This window comes from Marmota monax, unplaced genomic scaffold (assembly GCF_021218885.2).
Source record: "Marmota monax isolate L192 unplaced genomic scaffold, Marmota_monax_Labrador192_F-V1.1 WCK01_AAM20220418_F8-fsc00068, whole genome shotgun sequence".
NCBI lineage: Eukaryota > Metazoa > Chordata > Mammalia > Rodentia > Sciuridae > Marmota > Marmota monax.
Genome location: NW_026692352.1, coordinates 7274332 through 7295718, shown reverse-complemented (window position 1 = coordinate 7295718; position 21387 = coordinate 7274332). Strand labels below are relative to the sequence as shown.

Sequence of the window (21387 nt, the reverse complement as noted above, 5' to 3'; positions counted from 1 at the left end):
ACTGTCAAGGAGGCGACTAGGACCGAAGTATAACGATTCCCATTTTGTGAGCAAGAAAACTGCGGCTCAGAGAGCACAGCGGCTCAACAAGCCAAAACCCAAGGTGCAGTGACCATATTTGGAGATAAGGTGCAGGGAAGAGAGTGCTGGGTCAGGAAACCCGGCTTCAGTCATATCTGCCATGGTCTCTGTGCAGCTCTGGACAAGTCCCTTCCTGCACCAAGGTGGAATTGGGGTTGGACAACAGAGCCCCACGGCTCCCTGTGGCCCTAACATCTGATGATTCTGTGAAGCCCAGCATCAGCACAGGGCCTGGCACAGAGCAGATGCCCAGTAACGATGGCCCAAGGATGGCTGAGCAAAGGGCCTGGGCAATTGGCACAACCTTGCCCACACTCAGCTTCGGGGAGACAGCTTAGCACAGCTGGCCCACCGTGGGGTGCTTTAATGATTGCAGTCCTCATCCAGTTGTTCAACCCAGCACACCATGAGCATCTACTATGTGTCATGGAGTCACTGTTGGACTGCAGGGTGACAGAGCAACTCTGCAGCATGATCTAAAAAGAGCAGGCACCCTGCAGGCAGGAGTCCGCTGACGGGGAGCTGGGCAAAGTTCCCCTCTCTGCTGTGAACTGAGAGACTGGGAGACCGGGGGTTACCTGAGAACTTATAGGCTTCATAAAACCTGGAGAATAGCAAGGGCCACTTGAAGCGGGCATAATTGACCACATCCTCTTTGACCTTCTGGGCATCCGTTCTCCTTTGGGCATAAATCCCCTGGAGAGGACAGAGAGGAAAGAAGGTAGAAGACAGTATATAAGTTCTAGAAATCATACATCCCTGCCGCTAGTCAGGGGTGGCCCAGGGCTCCTGTGTCCTCCTGTGCATTCCTGATGGCCTCACCCTGTTCCTGATGGCCTCACCCTGTTCCACAGCAGCCCACGCCACCCCCAGTTGATATCAGTGAGCCCTTGTGTGGATTCATACTGCCTCTGTGCAGGTCCTGGGACACAGAGAAAACATGGGTGCCACCCCCAGGGAGTTCCCAGTTCAGCAGAAACTGGGTAGGTCCAGGCCTTAGAAAGGTCAGGTACAGAGGAAGGATTACAGACCAGAGGTAAGGCCAACAGCAAGGGGACTGCAATGGCCCTGGCAAGGAACAAAAGCACTAGTGCTTTGTTACTCCAAACACGTCCCCCGGGGCCCTTGTGAGACCTCCGTGCGTTGAGGTGGAATTAGAAGGATCAGAATGAACTCATGGTTTTGACAATATGTAGACACAGACAAGGATAAAGATAATGGTGTGTGCCAGCTCAGACTGCCCCATTTCCATCTTGGAGAAGGTCAGACCTTGGAAGAGTGAGCACTCAGGGTGACGTGCTTGACATTGACACTGCAATGAATCTCAAAATGTTCAGAAAAATAATATGTAGGTATGCAGAGAGAGAGAATCACAAAGCAAAGGTGGCTTAGTCCAGGTGAAATGTGCATAACAGGTCTAGTTTTTGAACTTGCAACTTCTCTGGAAGTTTGCAATTATTTCAGAATGAGATTTTTTTAAATTTTTTTTTAGTTGTTGATGGACCTTTATTTTATTTATTTGTATGTGGTGCTGAGAATCGAACACAGTGCCTCACGCATGCTAGGCAAGCACATTACCACTGAGCCACAACCCCAGCCCCCAGAATGAGATGTCTTTAAAATACCTCTCTCAGTTTTAGTTTGAATTGTGTCCACCACCCCCACCCCGCCAACAAATTCATGTGTTGAAGTCCTAAACCCCCTGGTAACCATATTTGGAGATAAGGTCTCTTGGAAGTTAAAATGCCATCGGAAGTTAAAATGCCATCTTTAGGGTGGATCCTACTCCAATGACTGATGTCCTTATAAGAAGAGGAAACTGACACAGACCTGCATGAGCATAGAGGAAAGACCATGTGGAGACAGATGGAGAAGATGCCCTCTGCGGGCAAGGAGAAGCCTCCATAGAAACCAACTCTGCCAACACCCCAGTCCGCACTTCCACTCTGGGACAGAGGTGTAAACATCTGTCCTTTCAGCCCCGGGCCTGTACTGCTTCACTAAAACAGCTCCAGCCAACTAACAGCCTTCCCACCCCACAAGAGTCATTCACATCTGGCCCCCTGCGAGGGCAGCATGGGGCTCCATGTGAGGGAGGCCTGGATGCAGGGGATGAGAGAGTGCGTCAACTAGTTTGCCAAGAGGAGTCTGCTGTGAGACAGCAGGGATCTTGGAGATGGGAAGGCCTATGGGTCCTCTGCCAGCAGTCAGTGCCCACAGCCCACCTGAGGGCCCCTGTTCCACTTAGGCAGGCCCCTGAGCTTGGCTGGGAACTGCTCATATCTGGCTGCAAGCAGGGGCTATACCTCATTCTCCAGACAGGAAGGCGACTGGCATTCTTTTCTTTTAGGGAAAAGAAGGGGCATTTCCTAGTTGCAACCTAAGGCACCCCCTCTACTTCCCTCTTGGAAACTCAGCCTCATAAACAGTTGATGAGACATAAGGCAAGGCCACCACAAGACCCTGTGATCTCAGGAAGCTAGGACTGAATTTGACTCTTCTCTGTGTCCCTGGATCCCAGCCCAGAGTGGTTGTTATGGTTTGGATATTCAGTGTCCCTGAAAAGCACATGTGTGAGATAAGGAAAGAAATTTCAGAGGTGAAATAATTAGATTATGAAAGGTGTGACCTCATAGGTGGATTAATCCATGGATATGGATTAACTGGGTGATAACTATAGGCACGTAGGGTGTGGCTGGAGGAGATAGGTCAATGGGGGTGTGCCTTTGGGGTTTATATTTTGTTCCTGGTGAGTGTCGGTCTGTCTGTCTGTCTGTCTGTCTGTCTGTCTCTCTCTCTCTCTCTCTCCCTCTCTCCCTGTCCTTCCTGGTCATGTACTGAGCTGCTTCCCTCCACCATGCCCTTCCACTGGGATGCTGTGCCTCACCTCAGGCTCAGAGCTGTGGAGCTGGCCCTCTACGCACTGAAAACTCTCAAACTGTGAGTCAAAGTGATCTTTTTCCTCTTCTATGTTTTCTTGTCAGGTCTTTTGGTCACAGTGACAAAAAACCTGACCAAAACATTGGATGACAGAAGACCCATGTGAACCCATGTCCACAGGGGAGAAGTGTGGAGGTCTTGACCCCTGCAGCCCCACAAACAGGAGATGCCAGGTGGGACCATGACTACCTGGACTGCGCGCTCCTCCCCCGTCTCCACGTCCCCTGATGCCCTCCTACCTTCTTGTGGGCAGCAATGGCCAGCTGGGCCCACTTCTCAAGTGTCTTCAGGGGTGTGATCTCGCGGTCCGGGATGTAGGTGGGGACAAGGTTCAGCAGACGCTCCAGGATCATCTCAGAGCCATAGTCCACAAAGTACTGCTGGGAGGCCAGCTCCGCCAGGTCATCCTCCTGTGGGAGGGGACCTCAGTCATGCGTGCGGCCCGTACCCTCTGCCCTTCCAGACTCCTAAAGCCTTCAGGTTGCTCTCCTGGCCCTGTCTCCTGTAGTTCTGGGCCCTGCCCCTTGGGACCCTGCATTTTCACTGATTTGCTGGGGTGTTCCTGAGGGCCGCACCCCTGCCTTCTCCTGGGTCCCATTAGCTCTATGCTAGACTCTGACCAGGGGCATATGAGCTGAAGAGGCCAGTCAGCCTGCCAGGAATGGGCCAGCCACTGCATGTCCAGCCCTCTCCTACAGCAACCGGGGCGGATGAGCAGAAGAAGAGGATGTGCCTGTCCTGGATAATGGGAGACCTGGGACCGCGGGGGATGAACAGAGAGGGAGTGCATCACCGTTACCGTCTCCATCACCATCACTCTGCCCCTGGGGGTGTCCAAGTAGTGAACAACCAGTGGCTCTGCACACAGGCTTCAGAGGACCAGGTGAACACTGGGCATTTGCTGCCTCTCTGCTGGGTGATGCCTACCTGGGGCTCCCCAGGGCTCCAGTAGCAGGGGCAATAGAGAAAAACTCTGGGGGCTTTAAAGGCAATCAATATTTTCCAGTGAGTTTGAAGCATTTCAGAATTTCAGCAACTAATATGGCGGTTCCAACAATGAATACCATCAACACCAACAACATCACTACCAACCACAGCATCATTACCACCATCAACACTGCCATCACCACCACCAATAACGACACTAGCACCAACACCATCACCACCTCCACCACCCCACCACCAGGCACCACTGTCCTCATGCCCATCCTCACCCTCCATCACAATCGCCAGCAGAACCCTAAATACCATAAGCAGCACCATCACCATCACCAAAAAACAAGACGACCACATTGCTCCAGTCCTCAGGAGGAGACAGAGGATACACACTTGTAAATTCTGGTCTAAAGGACTGAATCTGTTTCCCATTCAGAGCAGAGTTTACTGGACTAACCCAGAACCATAAGCACACACACTATGCCATGCAGTCACAGCAACGTGTAGGACACCTTCCAGGGGTGGAACTCGGTATACTCTTCAAAGACCCCGCTGCCATCATTGTATCTCCTCCTCACAGCTCCTGTGAGGCAGGTCGTCTTAAGTCCAGCAGAGGCCTGGAGAAGGTCCAGCTGCAAGCAGCCACTCTCAGCATTAGCTGATGATAGGTCACAGACAGGAGCACCTGGCCCAGACTGGGTAAAAAGGAGTCTGTGGGCCAAGCAAGCGCAGTACAGGATTTGCCGTCACTCACCTTCTCACACCTGTACTCCCCAAACTTGACCCCGCGCACCACCTGCTGGTAGATGAGGTTGGTGGCCACGTTGTCTTCTGAGGGGTTGTGCCAGGGTGTGAAGACCTCTTTTCGGAAGAAGAGCCTCCAGGGGGCATTGCGCTCCTGGGCACCCTGCTCCTTGGCATACTGCTCACACTGAGAGATGGCGTCCATGACATGGTCACTGCCACTGCCCAGGGAGGACACCTGTGGGCACCGGAGAGAAGGCCCAGTAGAAGGGTGGGCAGGCATGGAGTCAGGGAAGGACTACAGGAAGCCACCAGCTGTGGTCCTGGTCCAGATAGAAAACAGACCCAGAGAGAAGCAGGATGTGCCCTAGGTCCCCTAGAAGGCAGACCCAAATGGGATCCCCAGGTCCCATGGGTTCTGAGCTGTCACCCTAAATTATTAACTTTCCAGCCTCAGTCATGGGCACACTTATGGGGAAGTTGCAATTTCCTAGTACAAATCCTTTGTGAAGCTGTTGGACAAACTGTCACTGAAATCTACAAGTGAGAAAAATCCTGGCAGAGTGTCCAGAACAAGGTTCTGTCCCTGGACCTGCCGGGTGGAGAAGAAGGCAGCAGAGGAGCCTGCAGTCCCCGAGCCCAATAGGCTCACACATGCTGCTACAGAAGAAATGTGTGACCGCTTGTCATTTCCCCAGCCCACAGCACAGCAACCGCGCAGGGAATGGTTGTGAGAGAACTGGCTGCCTGCTGCCTGTCGGGGCCCTGTTCCTCCTCAGCACCAACAGAGGATTCTTCCTACCTGGGCCCACACGACTGAAGAGCGCCCCCAGCACCCATCCTAATGAGTCAGCGAGAACCGGGGCTACCCCTGGCTGGAGTCACCTGAGCCAGGAGTCAGCACTGGGACAGAAGAAGGTAGTTCCCACCCCCCCCCCCAGAGTGGCGTCAGGAGGTGATGGGGCTCCACCTTACCTTATCAAACAGGGCGATGTACAGGGAGAACCCAAAGCGGTCCTTGAGCGAGATCTTGTCGGCCAACGCATTGCATAGCTCCTTGGCTGTGGTTGCTGAGTCCGTCAGAAGGGTCTTGGTGGTCCCATCCATGAATGTCACAGGTAACATGATGGGCTTCTTGGACTTAGTGGCCTGGAAGTGACCCCAGAGAGTTTGAGGATCCCTTCACTTCTGACCAGCTTACTCTCTCTGGACTCTGGCCCCCTGCTCCCACTGAGTGAATGGGATCTGCCCCTAGACCCCAGGTCCCTGCCATCCCACCAGGACACTATCCCTGTCACAGGAGCCTGAGGAGCCGTGCTCCACAGCCCATTCTAATGGGACCTTCAGGGCCCCTGAGCAAGGCCTCTGAGCTGGGCCCCTGGGGCTGGGAGGTTGGGCACTGCCACAGGTCGGGCTTCTGACCTTATTTCACATAAGGACATCACAAGACCCTGCAAGATGAGTATCACCATCCCCAGGTTGCTGGCAGAGCCTCGGAGATGCAGAGGGAATCCCTCTTGCCCAAGTGATTTTGGTACAAAGCCATTGATCCTTTGGGGGCTTTTCTGTTCTGGTGGGCCTGGGACTCCAGAACAGAGGAACAGAACTCAAAGCAGGGAGCATTTCTGGGGCACTGGGGTGCACTGAATACACACTTGCTGCGGGCGGGGACGCACCTGCAGCTCCAGCCAGCTGGGTGGCTGCGTCCGAGTCCCATTGACAAAGGTCCTCCTCAGGCGCTCCTCACAGTATGGGGCATAGCCAGGCGGTCCCCCATGGATGAAGTTCCGCAGGTACTATAGACAGGAGACCCAATGAGGCAGCTTCCAGCCAGCCTCCCTGGGCCTCCCCAGCCTGGACCATTCCAGCAGCCTTCAGCCCCTTGCCCACACTCGGGACCTGCCTCTCAAGGTAGGACTGCCCACACCCCTCCTCTCCATGCTCCAGCCATGGCTCCTGCGGCCCTCAGGACATGTACTGTGGCTCAGCAAGAAAACCACACAGTCCAGCTCTACCTTTCTCTGCCATGTCTCCAGCCTCACCCCATACCACCATCTCCCCTGTCCCTGGCATAACTGTCCTCCTCCAGGGCCCTGTTTGGACTCTACCACCTCCTCCAAGCTCACAGCACCCTCCAGTCAGGCTGGCATCCCCAGAACCCAAGGCCTAGCTCTGAGTTGAACTGAAGTGCCTGACCCAAGTGACGTGCTCAGAGGGCCCAAGACACCCTCCTGACTGACTCAAGCTCAGTAGAATGGGGCCAGGGGTGGTGGGACTGAACAAAGTGGTGGCTGCCTGGGTATCCTACTGGTGTAGGATGGGTCTGGGTGGGAGGTGGTGAAGCCTGAGAGGCTCCAGGCCCTGCTGAGCCGCCTCCTCTGCTTTCTCCCCTCGATGCCAGGACAGGGCCTGGCTCCTCTTCCTCCTGGGGGCCTCCCTACCTTAACAAACTTCTCAGAGGGGGCGAAGCAGCCCACGCAGAGAGACACGAGGATCCAGCCCCGGGCGTAGCTGCTCTTGGAGGGGTTGTGGGTGAGCTGCTTACTGATCTGGCAGTAGATCTCATCCCTAGGCAGGAGGAGAGCTGCCTCAGAGGAACAGCCCCACCCCACCGCTCCCAGCAGCAGGTGTGATGCGACATCACAGTGTGATCCAACATGCCCAAGATCATCCAGGGGGAGGCAGAGTGTGCCAGGTCGGGGAGCCTGAGCCCAGTGCTCTAGGGAGCCACCGAAGAGAGTCTTGCTTTAGAGATAGGATCATCAGGCAGGAAGCACGTTGATAACTCCAATCCAGAGTCCACCATGCAAAGGTGGTGGTACGTATCCTGCTCTGGGCACAGCAGCCACAGCCCCTGGTGGCAATGCTGATGAGAAGCACAGGCCTGCCCCTGTCTGGTCCCCGACCTGCTGGCTGGCCCAGGCAGATGGGTGGGCTCCATTCTCTGACCCCAGCCCATAGTCAGGGATAGTTTCTACTAATGGAAGCTGGTACGGCAAAAACAACCCCAGCACTTGGGGCTGGATGAATGGAGACTCTAACTTCTCCAGATGCATTCCTGTAATGTTGGGATTTTAAGTGGCTATTACTTTTGTGCTAAGATGAAAGTAATTTTTGTTTTCATTTTAAAGGGATCCTTTCAGGATTGCTGTGCAAAAATATAAGTCAAGGTGTGTAAAACACCCTGCACAGGGCCTGGCATAGGGGCTTCATGAAAGGGCAGCTGTGATGGTCACTGCTGTTGTGAGCAATGTCTCTCTTGGTCCCTAAGCCTTTAAGAGAGCCTGCTGTCTCAGGGCTGAGGGAGGGCGCGTAGTGGCATGCTGACCACCAGGGGGCACTTGCTGCTCCTCTTGGCTGCCCTGGGCAGGAAGAGGGATGATCTGATTCAGTGGCTTTCCAATTTTGAGTGATTGTGGGCCAATATGATTTAAATTTCAGAAGTTGCCAACTCTTTTTAATCATGACAAAATAAGAACATCTAAAACACACACATACCTATACACACACCCTGCACACTACCCTATTTCCTAAAACGAAGGTCATCTAAGATATCCAAAGCCAGGTAGGGAGTGCAGCTCAGTGGTAGAGCCCTTGCCTGGCATGTGTGAGGACCAAGGGTCAATCCCAGTATTTTTTTTTAAAAAAAAGGCCCCAAATTCCAGAGGTCTAAATCTCAGAACCAAGAGCAACGCTTAAAGTTAGACAACTGTAGCTGCAGTTCTCGTCTTGCCACAGACCCGTGAAAATCTTATCCCCTGCTACTGGAGGCATTGTCGTGGTCCCTCAGGGTTCATTCCTCAGCCTTCCAACTCTTGGTCCAGGCATCCCAACATGGAGGCTGTGACAGTGAGAAGACTGGGTGGCTACCATTCCCTTTTAGAGGGGTGGCCCTCAAGCAAGGCAGTACCTGGCTTTGGGGAGTGACGGGAGGAGACTCTCCTGGAAGGCAGGAGGTCTGGGAGGCCAGGTGACCCTGGGCAAGTTTCTTCCCCACTCTGAACCTGTTTTCTCATCAGGAAAATGGGGCTCCCCGTCACTGACCCTGCTGCTGCCACTACCCCTCCCTGCAGGCCAGCCCACAGCAGCAAACAAGTTCATGGGCTCGGCTCACCTCACCCCTTCCTGTGCTGCTGCCGTTGGGGAAGCCTGCCCACCCTCACCCCGCCTAGCTGGGCAGATCCCTTACTTGCTCCTGGTGACTCCCAGGTCTTTGCATCACATCCCTGACCACTGCTGCCTAGATAGAGGCTCTCCTGGCCTCAGGGGAGGGTACAGTGGCAGGGTCCCCCCAGCATGCTGCCCATGGTGATCCTGAACTCAGGTAACAATAGTCATAGTTACTATTACTGAGGGCCTACTGTGCTCCATGATTTTTACGCACTTCTTGTCTTTGTGACTTTCCATGAGCCTAGGAGGTAGGCACCATTATTTTTACTCTTTATAGATAAGAAAAAAAGGCTTAGAGAGACCAAGGAACCTGACGTGGCGCAGCCAGCTGGCAGCAGAGGCAAACACAGGCCTTTGGCTTAATCTGTTGCTAAGGTGATGAAGTCACAACACAGCTGCCTTAAGCCTTCCAGCCCTGCCCGGGGGTGCCGGGCGCCCCCTCGTGGCCTCCCTGAGCCCCTCAGGTGCTGACCGCAGTGCTGGCCGCAGGATGCCGTTGCCGATAATGAAGTGCAGCTTCTCCAGGTTGGAGGTGGGCCGGTCCTCCAGCATGCTGTTGCCCTGCACCGTGGACTCCCCATCATGCAGCCTCTTCGTCACCTGGGCCAGGGGACACAGTTAAGGGCAGGTGAAGCTGGGGACCTGAAACTGCCCAGTCTCCAGAGCAGATCCAGGCAGCAGGCAGAGGAGTTGGGCTCCCCACCACTGACCCTGCTGCTGCCACCACCCCTCCCTGCAGACCAGACGCTGGGCCAAGAGCTGCTCACATGGCCTGGGAGCACTGGCCTGGCACCTCCGCTTCTGGAAGACGTTTCCCCCAAACCTTCCTTGACACCCACTCCCAGCCTCCACTGGGGGAGGACCGTTCAGCCAGAATGGAACCCCCCCCCTCTCTGGGGTGGGGTCCCTCATACATCTGTGGCACCAGAGTACAGCCTGGGTTCCACCCACACAGTCACCAAGGCCCCTGACCCCGGTGTGCCCAGCTTCAGAACTGGTTCCTAGGAATCAGTGTCCCCTGTCTGGGGCCACAGCAGCAGCCCCACACTCTGCCCAGATGCAGTGAGGAGCAGGAGTGTGGGTTACAGATGGGGAGGGCTGTGGAAGGTTCCCACATCTCCTGAGCACCTCTGCTGCCATCTTGGGCCCCTCTCCCATGACCCCTGGGAGTGGGCATTTTCTTGCCTTGGCTCCTCTGATTCCAAGTACAGAGCTGGGATTCAAATCTGAGCCCACAAGACTAGCATCTTGTGTCAGGTGAGGATGGGACAAGGGCAGAGGCAAAGCAGTAGCCTCTGACTTTGTAATAAGGGGCGAGGAAGAGGATCCTGGGAAGAGGAGATTCCCAGGAAGAAAAGGGGAAGGAGGTATTTTAGGTGTGTGCAAGGAGGAGTGTGTGGGGCCCAAGCTGTGAATGCCATGGTCTGTCTGCGTCGCAGCCCCCACCAGCCTGCACCACCCTGGAGCCCTAGGACCAGGACAGTGCTCAGAAGATGAGGGGACCGACTGAGTGAGCTCAGAGCACTCAGGGGAGCAGACACTCTCTTATCTCAGCCACAGAGGAGCGCCCACCTGAAAGGTCCTTTGATCAAACGCCCCAGGCAGGTGTCCGAAGGAAGTGACCCCCTCACCCTGCACCACTCGGACGCTCTCCATTCCTGCTCTGCGAAGCCCTCCCTGGCCCCAGCCTGAGCCCACCGCATCTTCCATGCCGTCCTGTCTGCTCAATCCCCCCACCACGTTGTCCTGTCCCCTAAAGACAGGCAGCATTGACTCCTACTCCTGCTCCTGGGGGGTCCCAGCTCAGTCGGCTGCAGCTTAAGGCCCCGGGGTCCACTCTCACCTCCTCTGTGAGTTTGGACTTCTTCTTCAGGGTCAAGTGCACCAGTTTATGCCTCACACTGCTCTTCTTCTGCCCCTCAGGGAGTTGGGCCTGCAGGACCAACTAGGGTCAGGGGCAAGTGACTGGGCAGAAAGCAAAGACAAGACCACCAGACAGTGGGCTGCACCTGGGATCAGCTGACCTCCACACTGACACAAGACACGCCCCACCCTGCACCCTGCCACCCTGCACCCTGCACCCACCCCCACCAGCCAGCTGGCAAATGGGAAACGGACTCAGAAAAGCATAATGACCCCCCAAACCCTCCCCCCAAAGAGTCGCCACAGGAGCTGGCTCCAACAGCAAAGTCCTGCTCTGCCATGAGCCCCTGGGTCACCATCACTTCACAGTTTACACAACTTTCACACTTTTGCTTCCATAAGTAGAGAGAGAAGGCTGGGGATAGGGGAGGTGAGGCAAATCGCAGGGTGCTCTTTCTGCTGAGGGCGCTGAGGCCAGGCGGCCGTCTCCACTGGCCTGGGAGGGTCATCAACTCGGGGGGAGGGGGGAACCTTGGTCTGACCTCACTCTCGCCCTGCAGGGCCTGCAGCTCCCTCTTGTATGTCTTCTTGCCCAGAGTCTCATAAATCTTGGTCATCACAGGGATCTTCTCGCTGCCGTCACTCATGGCTGTGTGGTACTTGGGCTCTGGGAGGTCCCCCATGAACCTCAGGATGGTGATCCAGACTGCCAGAGCCGCCTGGGGGCAGAGCGCAGATGTCAGGAAACCGGAGCAGAGGACATTGCTAGTTGCTAACACCATGGAGACAGCCCGGATTCGAGGAGAGGGCTTGGAGAAACACCCGCCCACGTGTTCTGGCCCTAGGCTGCGCCCCAGGTAGGAGACGGCAGTCAGACCCAGGCCCTGCCCACCCAGGACATGCCACCCGGGCAGCACCCACAGCCCCAGCCCGGCCTTGCTAGCAGGGACCAGCAGCAGGCAGGCCTCACCAGCTGGTCGCCCTCATCATCGTGGTAGAGCAGCGGCTGTTTGAGTGGCCGCCGGGTGTAGGAATGTGTGGTTGTGCCCTGGAAGTAGGTGGCAGCAAACTTTGCGAATTTGTACTCAGAGAGGTCCTCCTCGTCCTCGTCAGGCAGGGGCAGGGCCGCGTCCACGTCCTCCTCCACCATCTCCGTCCGCCCTTGCTCCAGGTCCTGATGGACACAGAGGGGTTCCCTGCCATGTGGGCCTCAGGTGGGAGGGCCTGGAGCAGACTCAGGTTGACTGCCATCTCACATCCTCCCTGCAGAGCAGCTCCTCCTCCAGGAGGGTAGGGGCTCTGCATGTCCTATCTGCTGCCCAAACACAGTGGTTCCTCAAGAAGGCTCCAGAGAGGGACAGTGACCTGCCTAAGGTCACATGGCAAGCAGGGTCTGGATGGGGTCTGGGAGCCAGCTCATTGCCATTCTCTGCTCAGAGGGGTCAGGTGGGTTTTAATGCAAGGGGACACACACAAGAGGAGGAAGGACCATCACACAGTGGGGTGTAGGCTGTCCTCAGTTTGGTACCTCAAAGCCACTAGGTGCCTGGCCCTCCTGGCCTGGCAGGCCACCCGAAGTCCCCAGGAAGCCAAACATCTTGTCCACCATGTCAGAGTGATTGATGGGCTCGTGGCGGGCCTTCTCCATCTGCTCTAGCAGCTCCTTCTTCTGCCGAGCGGCCTCCTTCTCCTTCAGCTCGCGCTCTGCGTCCTCACGAGCCAGCTGGGCCAGGCGTTCCTGAAGGTTGGGGTGAGGCAGAAGGGGTGGGGTTGGCATCCAGTGCCACAGCCTCAGGAAGCACGCTTTCCTTGGGGAACCCAAGGTTGGGACAGCCTCAGTCCCAACCTCTACCAGGGCCTCCTGAGTGCAGGGAAGAACTGCACCCCCATCTTCCCCCTGGCTGGCCACGCTCAGCTCTGCCCTCACGGTGCAAGGCAGATAGATGCCCAGCACCTCTGGGCCACAGAGAGGCCTCTGGAGCAGCCCAGCCAGTAGCCCTGCCCATCCCCCCAGGGCTCAGCCTGGAACCTCTGCCCCAGGCAGCTCACTTCGCACCAACCCAGAAATCCCACAGCCACGGGGCGGAGGTCTAGATCAAGCACTACCCAACAGAAATATGATATAAGACACACATGTAGTAGCCATAGTTTAAAAAGCAAAAAGAAGCCGAGCACAGTGGTGCACGCCTGTAATCCCAGTGGCTTGGGAAGCTGAGAAGGAGGATTGTGAGTTCAAAGCCAGCCTCACAAACTTAGCGAGGCCCCCAGCATCTCACCAAGACCTAGTTTCTAAAGAAAATGTACAAAAGGGTTGGGCATGTGGCTCGGTGTTTAAGCACCCCTGGCTTCAATCCCCTGTACCAAAAAAGAAACGTGATGTTAATTTTAATAATGTTATTTACCAAATATCATCTTAACCTGTGATCAGTATTATAGAAACAACACTGAGGTCTCCTCAGTCCTTTCGCCTCCGACTAAGCGTCCAGAATCTAGATCAGGTATCTCAGTGCTCTCAGTCCAAGTGTTCAGGAGCCCTGTGGCTGGTGCTCCCACATCGGGCTGCACAGCCCTCGGGGCTGTCCCCCTGCTCAGGCTTTTTATCCCCCTGAAGGTGCCTCCTGCCTGGCCCAGTGAGAGCCGAGACATGCGCTAAATGCCACATGCGCCAAGTGCGCCTAGGAAGAGACACCTCCTGATTGAAGGCAGGAGGGTCGCAGGACAGGTGACGAGTGGCTGTGCTGGAGGAAAGCCATGGAGCCAGCCAGCAGACCAGGACATCAGGTGTCCCCAGCTCACCTGATGCTTGCGCTCTGCCTCCTCCTTAGCCTTCTTGGCACTCATCTCTTTCCGGAGCTTCTCCTCCTCCGCCAGCCTCATTTTCTCTGCCTCTAGGCGCCTCAGGTACTAAGGAAAGGGACAGCCAAGGAATGTCAAAACACAGGCGCAGTATTTGTCATGGCAGGGTGAGCCTGGGTTCTGGAACTGAGAGCATCTGATGAGCAGTTTGGCAGACAGGGAAACGGGCAGCTGAGACTCTCCAGAGCAGGTCGGATCTCAAAGCCAAACCAGGTTTGCGGGGGCCCTGAAGATCCACTAGGGTGACTGGGGCCCAGGCCAGCCTTGGCTGGGAGGGTGGGAGTGGGGTCTGTAACTCCTCAGAGCTGGCATAGCCTTCTTGGCACTCATCTCTTTCCAGAGTCCCCCCTAGGCCTTGGCCTCCTTGGCCAACACCAGGGCTGACCCATCTGCCTGAGGCAGCACACACCTCGGTGGACACCCCTTCTGGGTGCAGGGCTTGGGTGCTGGGACTTTGTGGTCCTCACCTCTGCCCGGAGGCGCCGGTGCAGCCTGCGGGCGATCATGCCCCTGGCGTAGGCCTGCACGGTGAGCACCGCCCAGAGGCGGTGGCGGAAGGCCTTGCGCACCAGGTAGGCACGGCAGCGGGCCTGGAACTGGATGATGCGCTGGCGGGCCAGGCAGTACTGCTGGTGCAACTTCCGGGAGCGGTGCAGGGCCTGCAGCCGCAGGAAGCCCAGGCGCATCTGCAAGGACATGGCCCTGCACTCAGAGACTGAGCCGCCACCCCTCCCAGAAGGACCCTGCCAGCAGCAGCCTCCGCTGCACAGGTCTCCAGTTCCAGACAGGCCTCCTCCTGAGGCAGCAGCTGCGCTGCTTCACAGAGGTCCACAGGACCCAGCCGCTCTGGGGGTCCCTTCTGAGGTCTCTGGTAACCCCAGAGTACTTACAACTCACCAAAACGTTCCCGAAGAAAAGCAGCAAGCATTGCTGACCAGTTGGGAAGAGCCACAAAGACTAGACCTGGACTTTGGTTGGAGGACAGGTAGGGGCAGGCCCTGGGAGGCTCACCAACTCGAAGTTCCTCCTGCAGGTGTATCCCCGCCAATGCTTCTGGATCAGTGTGGCAGAATTCTTCAGCTTCAGGAAGTTGGACCTGAAACAGCCGTGGTGATGGGGTGAATCTCAGAGCACAGAGCTAGGCCTAGACGCAGCTAGGGTACAACTGGCTTGGGATCAGGAAAGCACACTGGGACCTAGCTCTGTGATGCCCCAGCTGTGTAACCTTGGGCAAGACACAGACCCTTTCTGTGCCTCAGCATCCTCTTCTAGAAATAGGGTAGAATAATTCCCACTCTTCCTGCCTCAGATTTGTCACATGAGCCCATTAAGGCAGATGTTCAAAAGGTACTTGATAAAGGAGGAAGTGTCTGAACAAATTAGTAAAATAATGTAAAAGACTAATAAGAGCTTTCAACAGTCTAACTTTCAATTTTATTGATGAGGAAGCTGAGACTTGAAGTTGGGACTAGAGCCCCTGTCTGTCTGACTCTGAGGAGCTCAGTGCTGTCTTCCTGCACACAGTAGGCTGCTTCTTCAGAGAACAGTCATCTCCAGCCTGATGGAGGATGGAGAGACCACACATCAGACAGCAGTGTGTGTGGAAAGCAGGAAAAGACAGGGGGGTGAAGGATGCAGCCACAGCAAATGAGCCCCAGTGGGCGGGGATCAGTGGATGGATAGATACAAGAAGGGACAGACAGAAGAGAGCAGATGGACAGGTGAGTGGATACAGGGTGGGGGAAGGGCCACACGTACTGCAAAAGGGTCAGGTCATAGATTTGCATGGAGCTGAATCACATTCGAGTTAGTCCTGCCCATTTGTGAATCATCACAAGCGTACACACGTCTCTTACGTAAAATATGAGACGCACTTTGTAATTTATAAAATCTCAAGTTTCCTCTTTAGGAAACTCCACTGGCCTCGAGATGAACAGAGGGTGCGTGAGTGTGCCTCACGGCCTCATGTGCCCACGTGTGCCCACAGGACAGCGCACCGTTCCTTGGTTTACCTAGCATGGGGAACTTTGTGAATCTCACGTCTGGTTCCTCTGTCTGTATGAACATGTGTGTGCTTTCCAAGTGTGCACCGCAGTGTGCCTGTCCACTCCTGGTGTCCATGTGGGAGCATAGTGAGCCCCCTGGGCACACGCACCTTAACCTGGGCTGGGGTGGCAGGAGCTGTTGGGGGCACGAACCTGTCTTTGAACCCCCGGATGATCTTCTGGAGGAGGATGACTCTGTCAGTGATGGCCTTATCCCGCTCCACCTCCAGCAGCATGTCATGGTGATCCTGGAAGGCACAGCTCCTGAGCAGCGCCCAGACCCTCCAGGCCAGGCCTAGGGCTCAGGGGCGCCACCCAATCTCCCACACATGCTCGGACCCAAGGGTGGCCTCCCATCGCATCAGGGGCTGTGGAGGTTTCCAAGAGGCCCAGCAGGACCCACGGAGCAGGAGAACCATCATTTCCCTGGACAGGGTGATAGGGCCCATTCACACGCCCCCCCAGCTTTGCCCCATGGCCATCTCTGCCCAAGCAGAGACTTCCCAGGACCCTACCCAGGCCACTGTCATTTCTCTCCAGAATCCTGACAGCAGCTGACATTTCCAGCCCTTTCTCCTGCTAGCTCCTGACCCAACCCTCACTCCAGTTGGAAGAAGCCTCATTGGTTCATTCAACACATGAACAGAACATCTGCGCCATGCTGTGCTGGCTTCTGAGGGCAGTGTCACAGCAGGCCAGGCAGACATGGCCCTGCCTGTGGGCAGGTGAGACTCTCATAGGAGAGCCATCTCCACCAAACAATCCCAGACACACAGCACAGAGGAGCTGCTCAGTCAGGGCTTCTGAGGACGGAAGAATGAACGAGACTTCCACCTTTGACCTCTTAAAATGCCACCATTTCCAAAGAGCCCAGAAAGGTAGGGATGGAGATGATGATGCTCCTTCGAGTTTCCTGGCTCTAGATGACATGGTGCTCCCTGCCTGTCCTCCTCTGACAGGGCTGGATATTAGACCATCCTGGGCTAGAAGCCCTGCTCTCTGCATCCTAGCTGCCTGACCTGGTGATACTCACTTCTCCTTTCTGGGCCTGTGAAATGGGCATGCTTCCTACCCCACAGGACTGCGGGAGGACTTAATGAGATCACAGAAAGCCCCTCCGAGGCCTGGCAGAGGTGCTTTCCAGCCAGCGGCTGTGGGACACGCAGGCTGTGGACATCCAGAGGAAAGGAGGGCTCCGGAGATGAAGGGACGAACTCCGAGCCCCTCGACCCAAAAGGAATCAGACTAGACCCCAGACTCCCTCCCGCTGAGGTTCCTCTCCCTCGGCCAGCTGTCCTGGCCGTCCACCCCCACACTGGCAGGAGCCCTGCCCTGTTACCCTGGACAGCCAGAAATCTAACCCAGCGGAAATGGAAATGAGGAAGCCCACACTCCCTGCTCAGCTGCCCTTCCATGGCCCACTCACAGCAGCTCTCCAAGGCCGTGACTCCCAGGGCCAGCTTCCTGCTCCCCCCGATAGCTGCTCCGGCCTGTGGGAGCCCAGCTCCAGCTGCTGTGCTCTGGGAGGCTGGGAGGGGGCCAGAGATGGGCGGGCACCCAGGGTGAACCCCGCCTGCCAGGAAGTCACAGGAAAGGACCTAAGATACACTCTAGACCACCCCAGGCCATCTCTTTGTGTCGACAAGGAAAGGAAAGGAATGGCCTCACTCAGGACACTGGGATCCCAAATGCCAGCCTCCCTTCCCCTTGCCACCAAGGCCGCCTTACCTGGCCTGGCAACTCACTCTGTAGGGAGCCCTGGGACACCACCCATGGGAGTTGACAGCCCCCGAGGCAGCCTGGGGACGGAGATGTGCTCACCTTCAGAAAGATCTTGGTTTTGCCAATCTGCCAGTCGTCATGGGTGCCCAGCACAGCCTCAGCTATGCGTTGGCATGTCCCTCGGAGGTCGCCCTGGTAGGCACAAGGAAATGGACAGCCTCACCAGCAGGAAGCCCTCCAAGTGTCCCTCTTGAGGCTGGGAGGCAGGGCCCTCCCAGCTCTGCCCCGACTGGTCGCATGATCCAGGCAGGGACCCACCTTCTCCAAACCTCCATTTACTCCATGTGAAAGTCAGATAATGACCACCATGGCCACTGGAGCCCTCTGACTGTCCCACTGCCCAGCCCTCACCTTCTCAACACTCTCCGAGGTGGACAAGCAGATGTCACCTGATCAGCTCATTGACCCACTGTGAATCCAGGGCTCTTGCCCGGCCAGCACGGGAGGCCGACCCTCCCACCATCTGCACCTCAGACCTGGTACCTGCTTGTAGGCTGGCTTCACGCCAGGCAGCAGCATGCGGTACCGCTCCACGAACTCCACAAAGCTGTAGCGGATGGGGTAGCCGGCGCGGCGGATTCGGATGGTCTCCATCATGCCCGAGTACCTCAGCTGGCGCACACACAGGTGCCGGTCGAACAGCTGCCAGCAGAGCCAAGGGGTCAAGGTGAGCTGCTCCTGCCAGGAGGCCAGCCCTGCCCTGTGTTTAAGCAGCCCCACGCAAAGGCCTAGAGAGGCCAAGGTAACACGGCACAAGGAGCAAACCAGGGTGGGACCCAGGTGCACAGGTCACATCCACATGGCAGCGGGCAGTGAGGACCCCGTGGTGGGGAGCTGCACCATGTGGGAGCCCAGGGGAGACACGGGCTCAGGTTCCTGGGAGGCCCAGAGGGGGCTTCAGGGACGAGGAGTGGTATTCTAAGGTCAGGCGGGGTGGGGGGTGAGCCAATGCACAGAGTGGACATCTGAAAGGACCTAGTGGGGGACTTTGAGGGCAAAGAGGCTAGTCCAGGACAGTCCAGCCATGCTGGTAGTGGGTGCTCAGCAGTGTCCCAGGAGCCCTTCATGTGGCCATTGTAGATCTCTAGCTATTCAGACAACTTTCTGGCTGCTGACAATAGAGAAAAGGCACAGTTTTCTAACTTATGAAGCTGTTTCTGTGTCGACTGCAGGGCAGGGCAAGGCCAGCTCCGGGGGCTCACTGAGGGGACAGGGAGAGATGTGCATGGCAGATGTGGGGGCTGTGGGGAGCCACCAAGGTGGGGCTGGGGAGCCAGGGAAGGTGTGGAGCAGGGACAGACTAGATGGGCCTCTGAGAGTGCTGTCCCTAAAGTGTAGGGGTGGCCAGCAGGAGGCAGGAGACCAGTGAGGAGGCCCCTGCCAAGGTCCAGACCACAGACCAAGGTCCAGACCAAGGCCCCGGCTGACAGAGGGTTCCAGGGGTACTTCAAGGCCAGGGGAGATGGTGCCCTACAGTTCCAGCTTCAGTCCTCCTGGCCCACCTGCCCTGGAGGGAGAGATTGCTGGAGCCCTCGGACTCTCAGGCCCCTACAAACCAGAGTCCCCAAAGGGACAGGCGTCACCCACTCTGGGAAATGATTTCCTGGCGGGGACAGTGTGTGCGGATGGTAGACTTCCGCAGCCTGTTTCCTCTCCCTCTGGGCCACTTTCCCTGGCCTTCCTTCCCTCCCTCCCCGGACCCCAAGGGCCCCAGCTCTGGGTAAACAACACCTCCCAGAGCCTGCTGTGGAGGGACAGGGTGGGCACTGGCAGCCTGCAGGGCATAAGCCCCTCAATGTCCCTGAACACCCACGCATATCTCCAACCCAGGACAAGGGTCTGCTCCCTCCACAGAAAAGGCCCAATAAGTGTTAATCAGAAGAGTGAGGAGTGAGGACAGTCCCAGTGAGAGGAGCCAGGGGAGGTTTCCAGGAGGAGGGGGTACTTGCGCTGGGCTGAAGGGAGGGGTCTTTCAAAGGAGCACAGCCCCCAGCTGCCATCTACTGAGCGCTGTGTGCCCCGCAATCTGCCCACGTGATTGCACAGACTATGCCCAGGAGGTGGGTGTGATCGCCCCATTTCCTTCCACAAGGAAACTGAGGCATAAAGGGACTCAGAGACAGTCTCCAGCTAGGAGGTGGAAAGCTGGACTGAATCTTGCTCTCTCTGGTGCACCTGCCAGGCTCCAGTAAATGGGAGTCTAGTTCTATAAGCCCTCAGGTGCCGGCCACTCCCCAGAGAGGACAAAGTCTTGCATCATCCCCCGACCCTCGTCCACCCTCGGTCCAGCCTCCGGGGTCCCCTCGCTGCCATCCGCTCACCATGGGCTTCTTGAACTCGTTGGGCTTGATGCAGCGCACGAAGAAGGGCTGGCAGGCCCCCAGCGTGCGCATCAGCAGCTCCAGCGACCGCTTGAACTGGCTGCTGAGTGTGGGCGAGCGCTTCCTGGTCTCGGCGCCCTGGGGGGGATGGACAGACTGCAATGGGAGGGGCTGTGCCTGCCCCCTCCAGGCCTCCAGCGGCCGCCCCAGGGAAGCAGGAGGGGAGGTCAGGGGGCCAGGGCAGACAGCGTTTTCGTTTGAATCTGTTTTCCTTTGGTCGGGCTGCAGTTGGCCCCTAGACCTCCCCTCCAGGGAGCCTCCCGGGACCTCCACAGGTATCCCTCTAGGTTGCTCCCTTCCTGGTAGGCTGGGGGACTCTCCGCAAGATGTCAACCCTGCCTGAGTGTCATCCTCTCCTTCCCATGAAAATGGCCACCTCAGGACCCTGGGGCCATCTTAGAGACAGGGATCAGGCAAACCTATGTTGGAACCCTGGCCCACCGCTTCCAAGCTGTGTGGCTCGGGCAGATCATGAAAAGGTGCTAAACCTCAGTTTTCCAAGTGAAAATAATGTCATCTATCCACCTGATGGGGCAGTGAAGAGGGTCAGAGGTCAGGTGTGTTTCAATAAGCAGCACCCAGGGATGGTCACTGCAGGCCCTTGGGGACTGCGGGGGAGGAGAGGAGGAGCAGCCCTGACCTCCCCTGCTGTGGGATTAGCCAGAGGCCGCAGGCTGGGGGTGGGGCAGCGGGTCTGGATAATCTTCCTTAGAAGGCACAGAAGCTGGCTCCCCCAGTGCCACCCTCTCTGCACATCCTGGCCCTGCTAGGGTCCCCTCCCAGGTTACTGTGAAATAGGGGGAGCGCTGGAGAAGACCTGAGAGCAAATAAACAGGAAGCGAGCCTTCTCTGCTGACAGAAGCTGGAGAAGAAGCCAGGTTCTGATCCACAGCATTTCTGTTTTATTGTTCTGGTGATTTTCACTTGGGTGAGAAATTCTTATCGATACATTTGAGTATTATTGTAAGATTTTGTATTTGTATAGTTATAATGTCATGTCCTGTGCCAAAAATCAGGGTGCAGGTGTAGATGTGTGAGGTATTTGGAGGGCAGAGGTGCCTAATCCATACTAAATTTAGACAATATGCCACCAGGCTGTAATGAAACCTACCAAGAAACAGCAATTGCTTGCAATTCTGAAATCTGCAGGGCTTTCCATCTTGGTTTTATTGGGCATGCAGTCTAGGAGTCTGCCAGGGAAACTGGGAGTGGAATGATGGTCAGGTCTGTGGGGGCCACTCTAGAGCCACACACCTTTAAGTCCTGATGCACCCCAGGGATCTGAAAGATCACTGCAGTCTGGCACAGTAGTGCTGTGACTTGTGACTCGGTCTTTTCCCTCGATGGGATAGTAAGGTGTGGCCTGGGAGTGGCCCTAGGAATAGGCCGCACCCAGAGGGGTTGAGCTATGCTCCCCTGTTCCCTTGTAATCTCACTCCTTGCCTCATTTGAATGGCTTCTGTCCCATAAAAGAGTTCAGCACGTGCTCCTCTCTCTCTTTCCAAGGATCCCTAAGGTCAGAGCTGCTTTGGGGTCACAGGACCCAAAGAAAAAGGCATTTCTCTGTTTGTGGTGGTTATTTTGTGCAG

General features: G+C 56.4%; 1 protein-coding gene across 9 annotated transcripts in view; it reads right to left on the bottom strand.

Annotated features, from left to right (window-relative positions):
- Myo7a (myosin VIIA) overlaps positions 1-21387 on the bottom strand; it is an 83503-nt gene that overhangs the window by 24488 nt on the left and 37628 nt on the right. For 7 of the 9 annotated variants that reach the window (XR_009226606.1, XM_058578560.1, XM_058578562.1 and 4 more), the window contains 18 exons: positions 19739-19876; positions 17901-18059; positions 17457-17549; positions 15789-15883; positions 14602-14686; positions 14058-14276; positions 13531-13638; positions 12263-12472; positions 11705-11908; positions 11277-11453; positions 10715-10816; positions 9344-9471; positions 7143-7269; positions 6378-6497; positions 5677-5850; positions 4712-4939; positions 3261-3431; positions 660-777 (listed from right to left, as the gene is read on the bottom strand). Coding sequence is in view for 8 of the 9 variants with exons in the window: in XM_058578560.1 (XP_058434543.1) it covers positions 660-777; positions 3261-3431; positions 4712-4939; positions 5677-5850; positions 6378-6497; positions 7143-7269; positions 9344-9471; positions 10715-10816; positions 11277-11453; positions 11705-11908; positions 12263-12472; positions 13531-13638; positions 14058-14276; positions 14602-14686; positions 15789-15883; positions 17457-17549; positions 17901-18059; positions 19739-19876 (2656 nt within the window). In the remaining variant the exon portion in view is untranslated. The remainder of the gene's footprint in view (positions 1-659; positions 778-3260; positions 3432-4711; positions 4940-5676; positions 5851-6377; positions 6498-7142; positions 7270-9343; positions 9472-10714; positions 10817-11276; positions 11454-11704; positions 11909-12262; positions 12473-13530; positions 13639-14057; positions 14277-14601; positions 14687-15788; positions 15884-17456; positions 17550-17900; positions 18060-19738; positions 19877-21387) is intronic. The other 2 variants (XM_046442042.2, XM_046442045.2) reach the window with 1 other exon arrangement.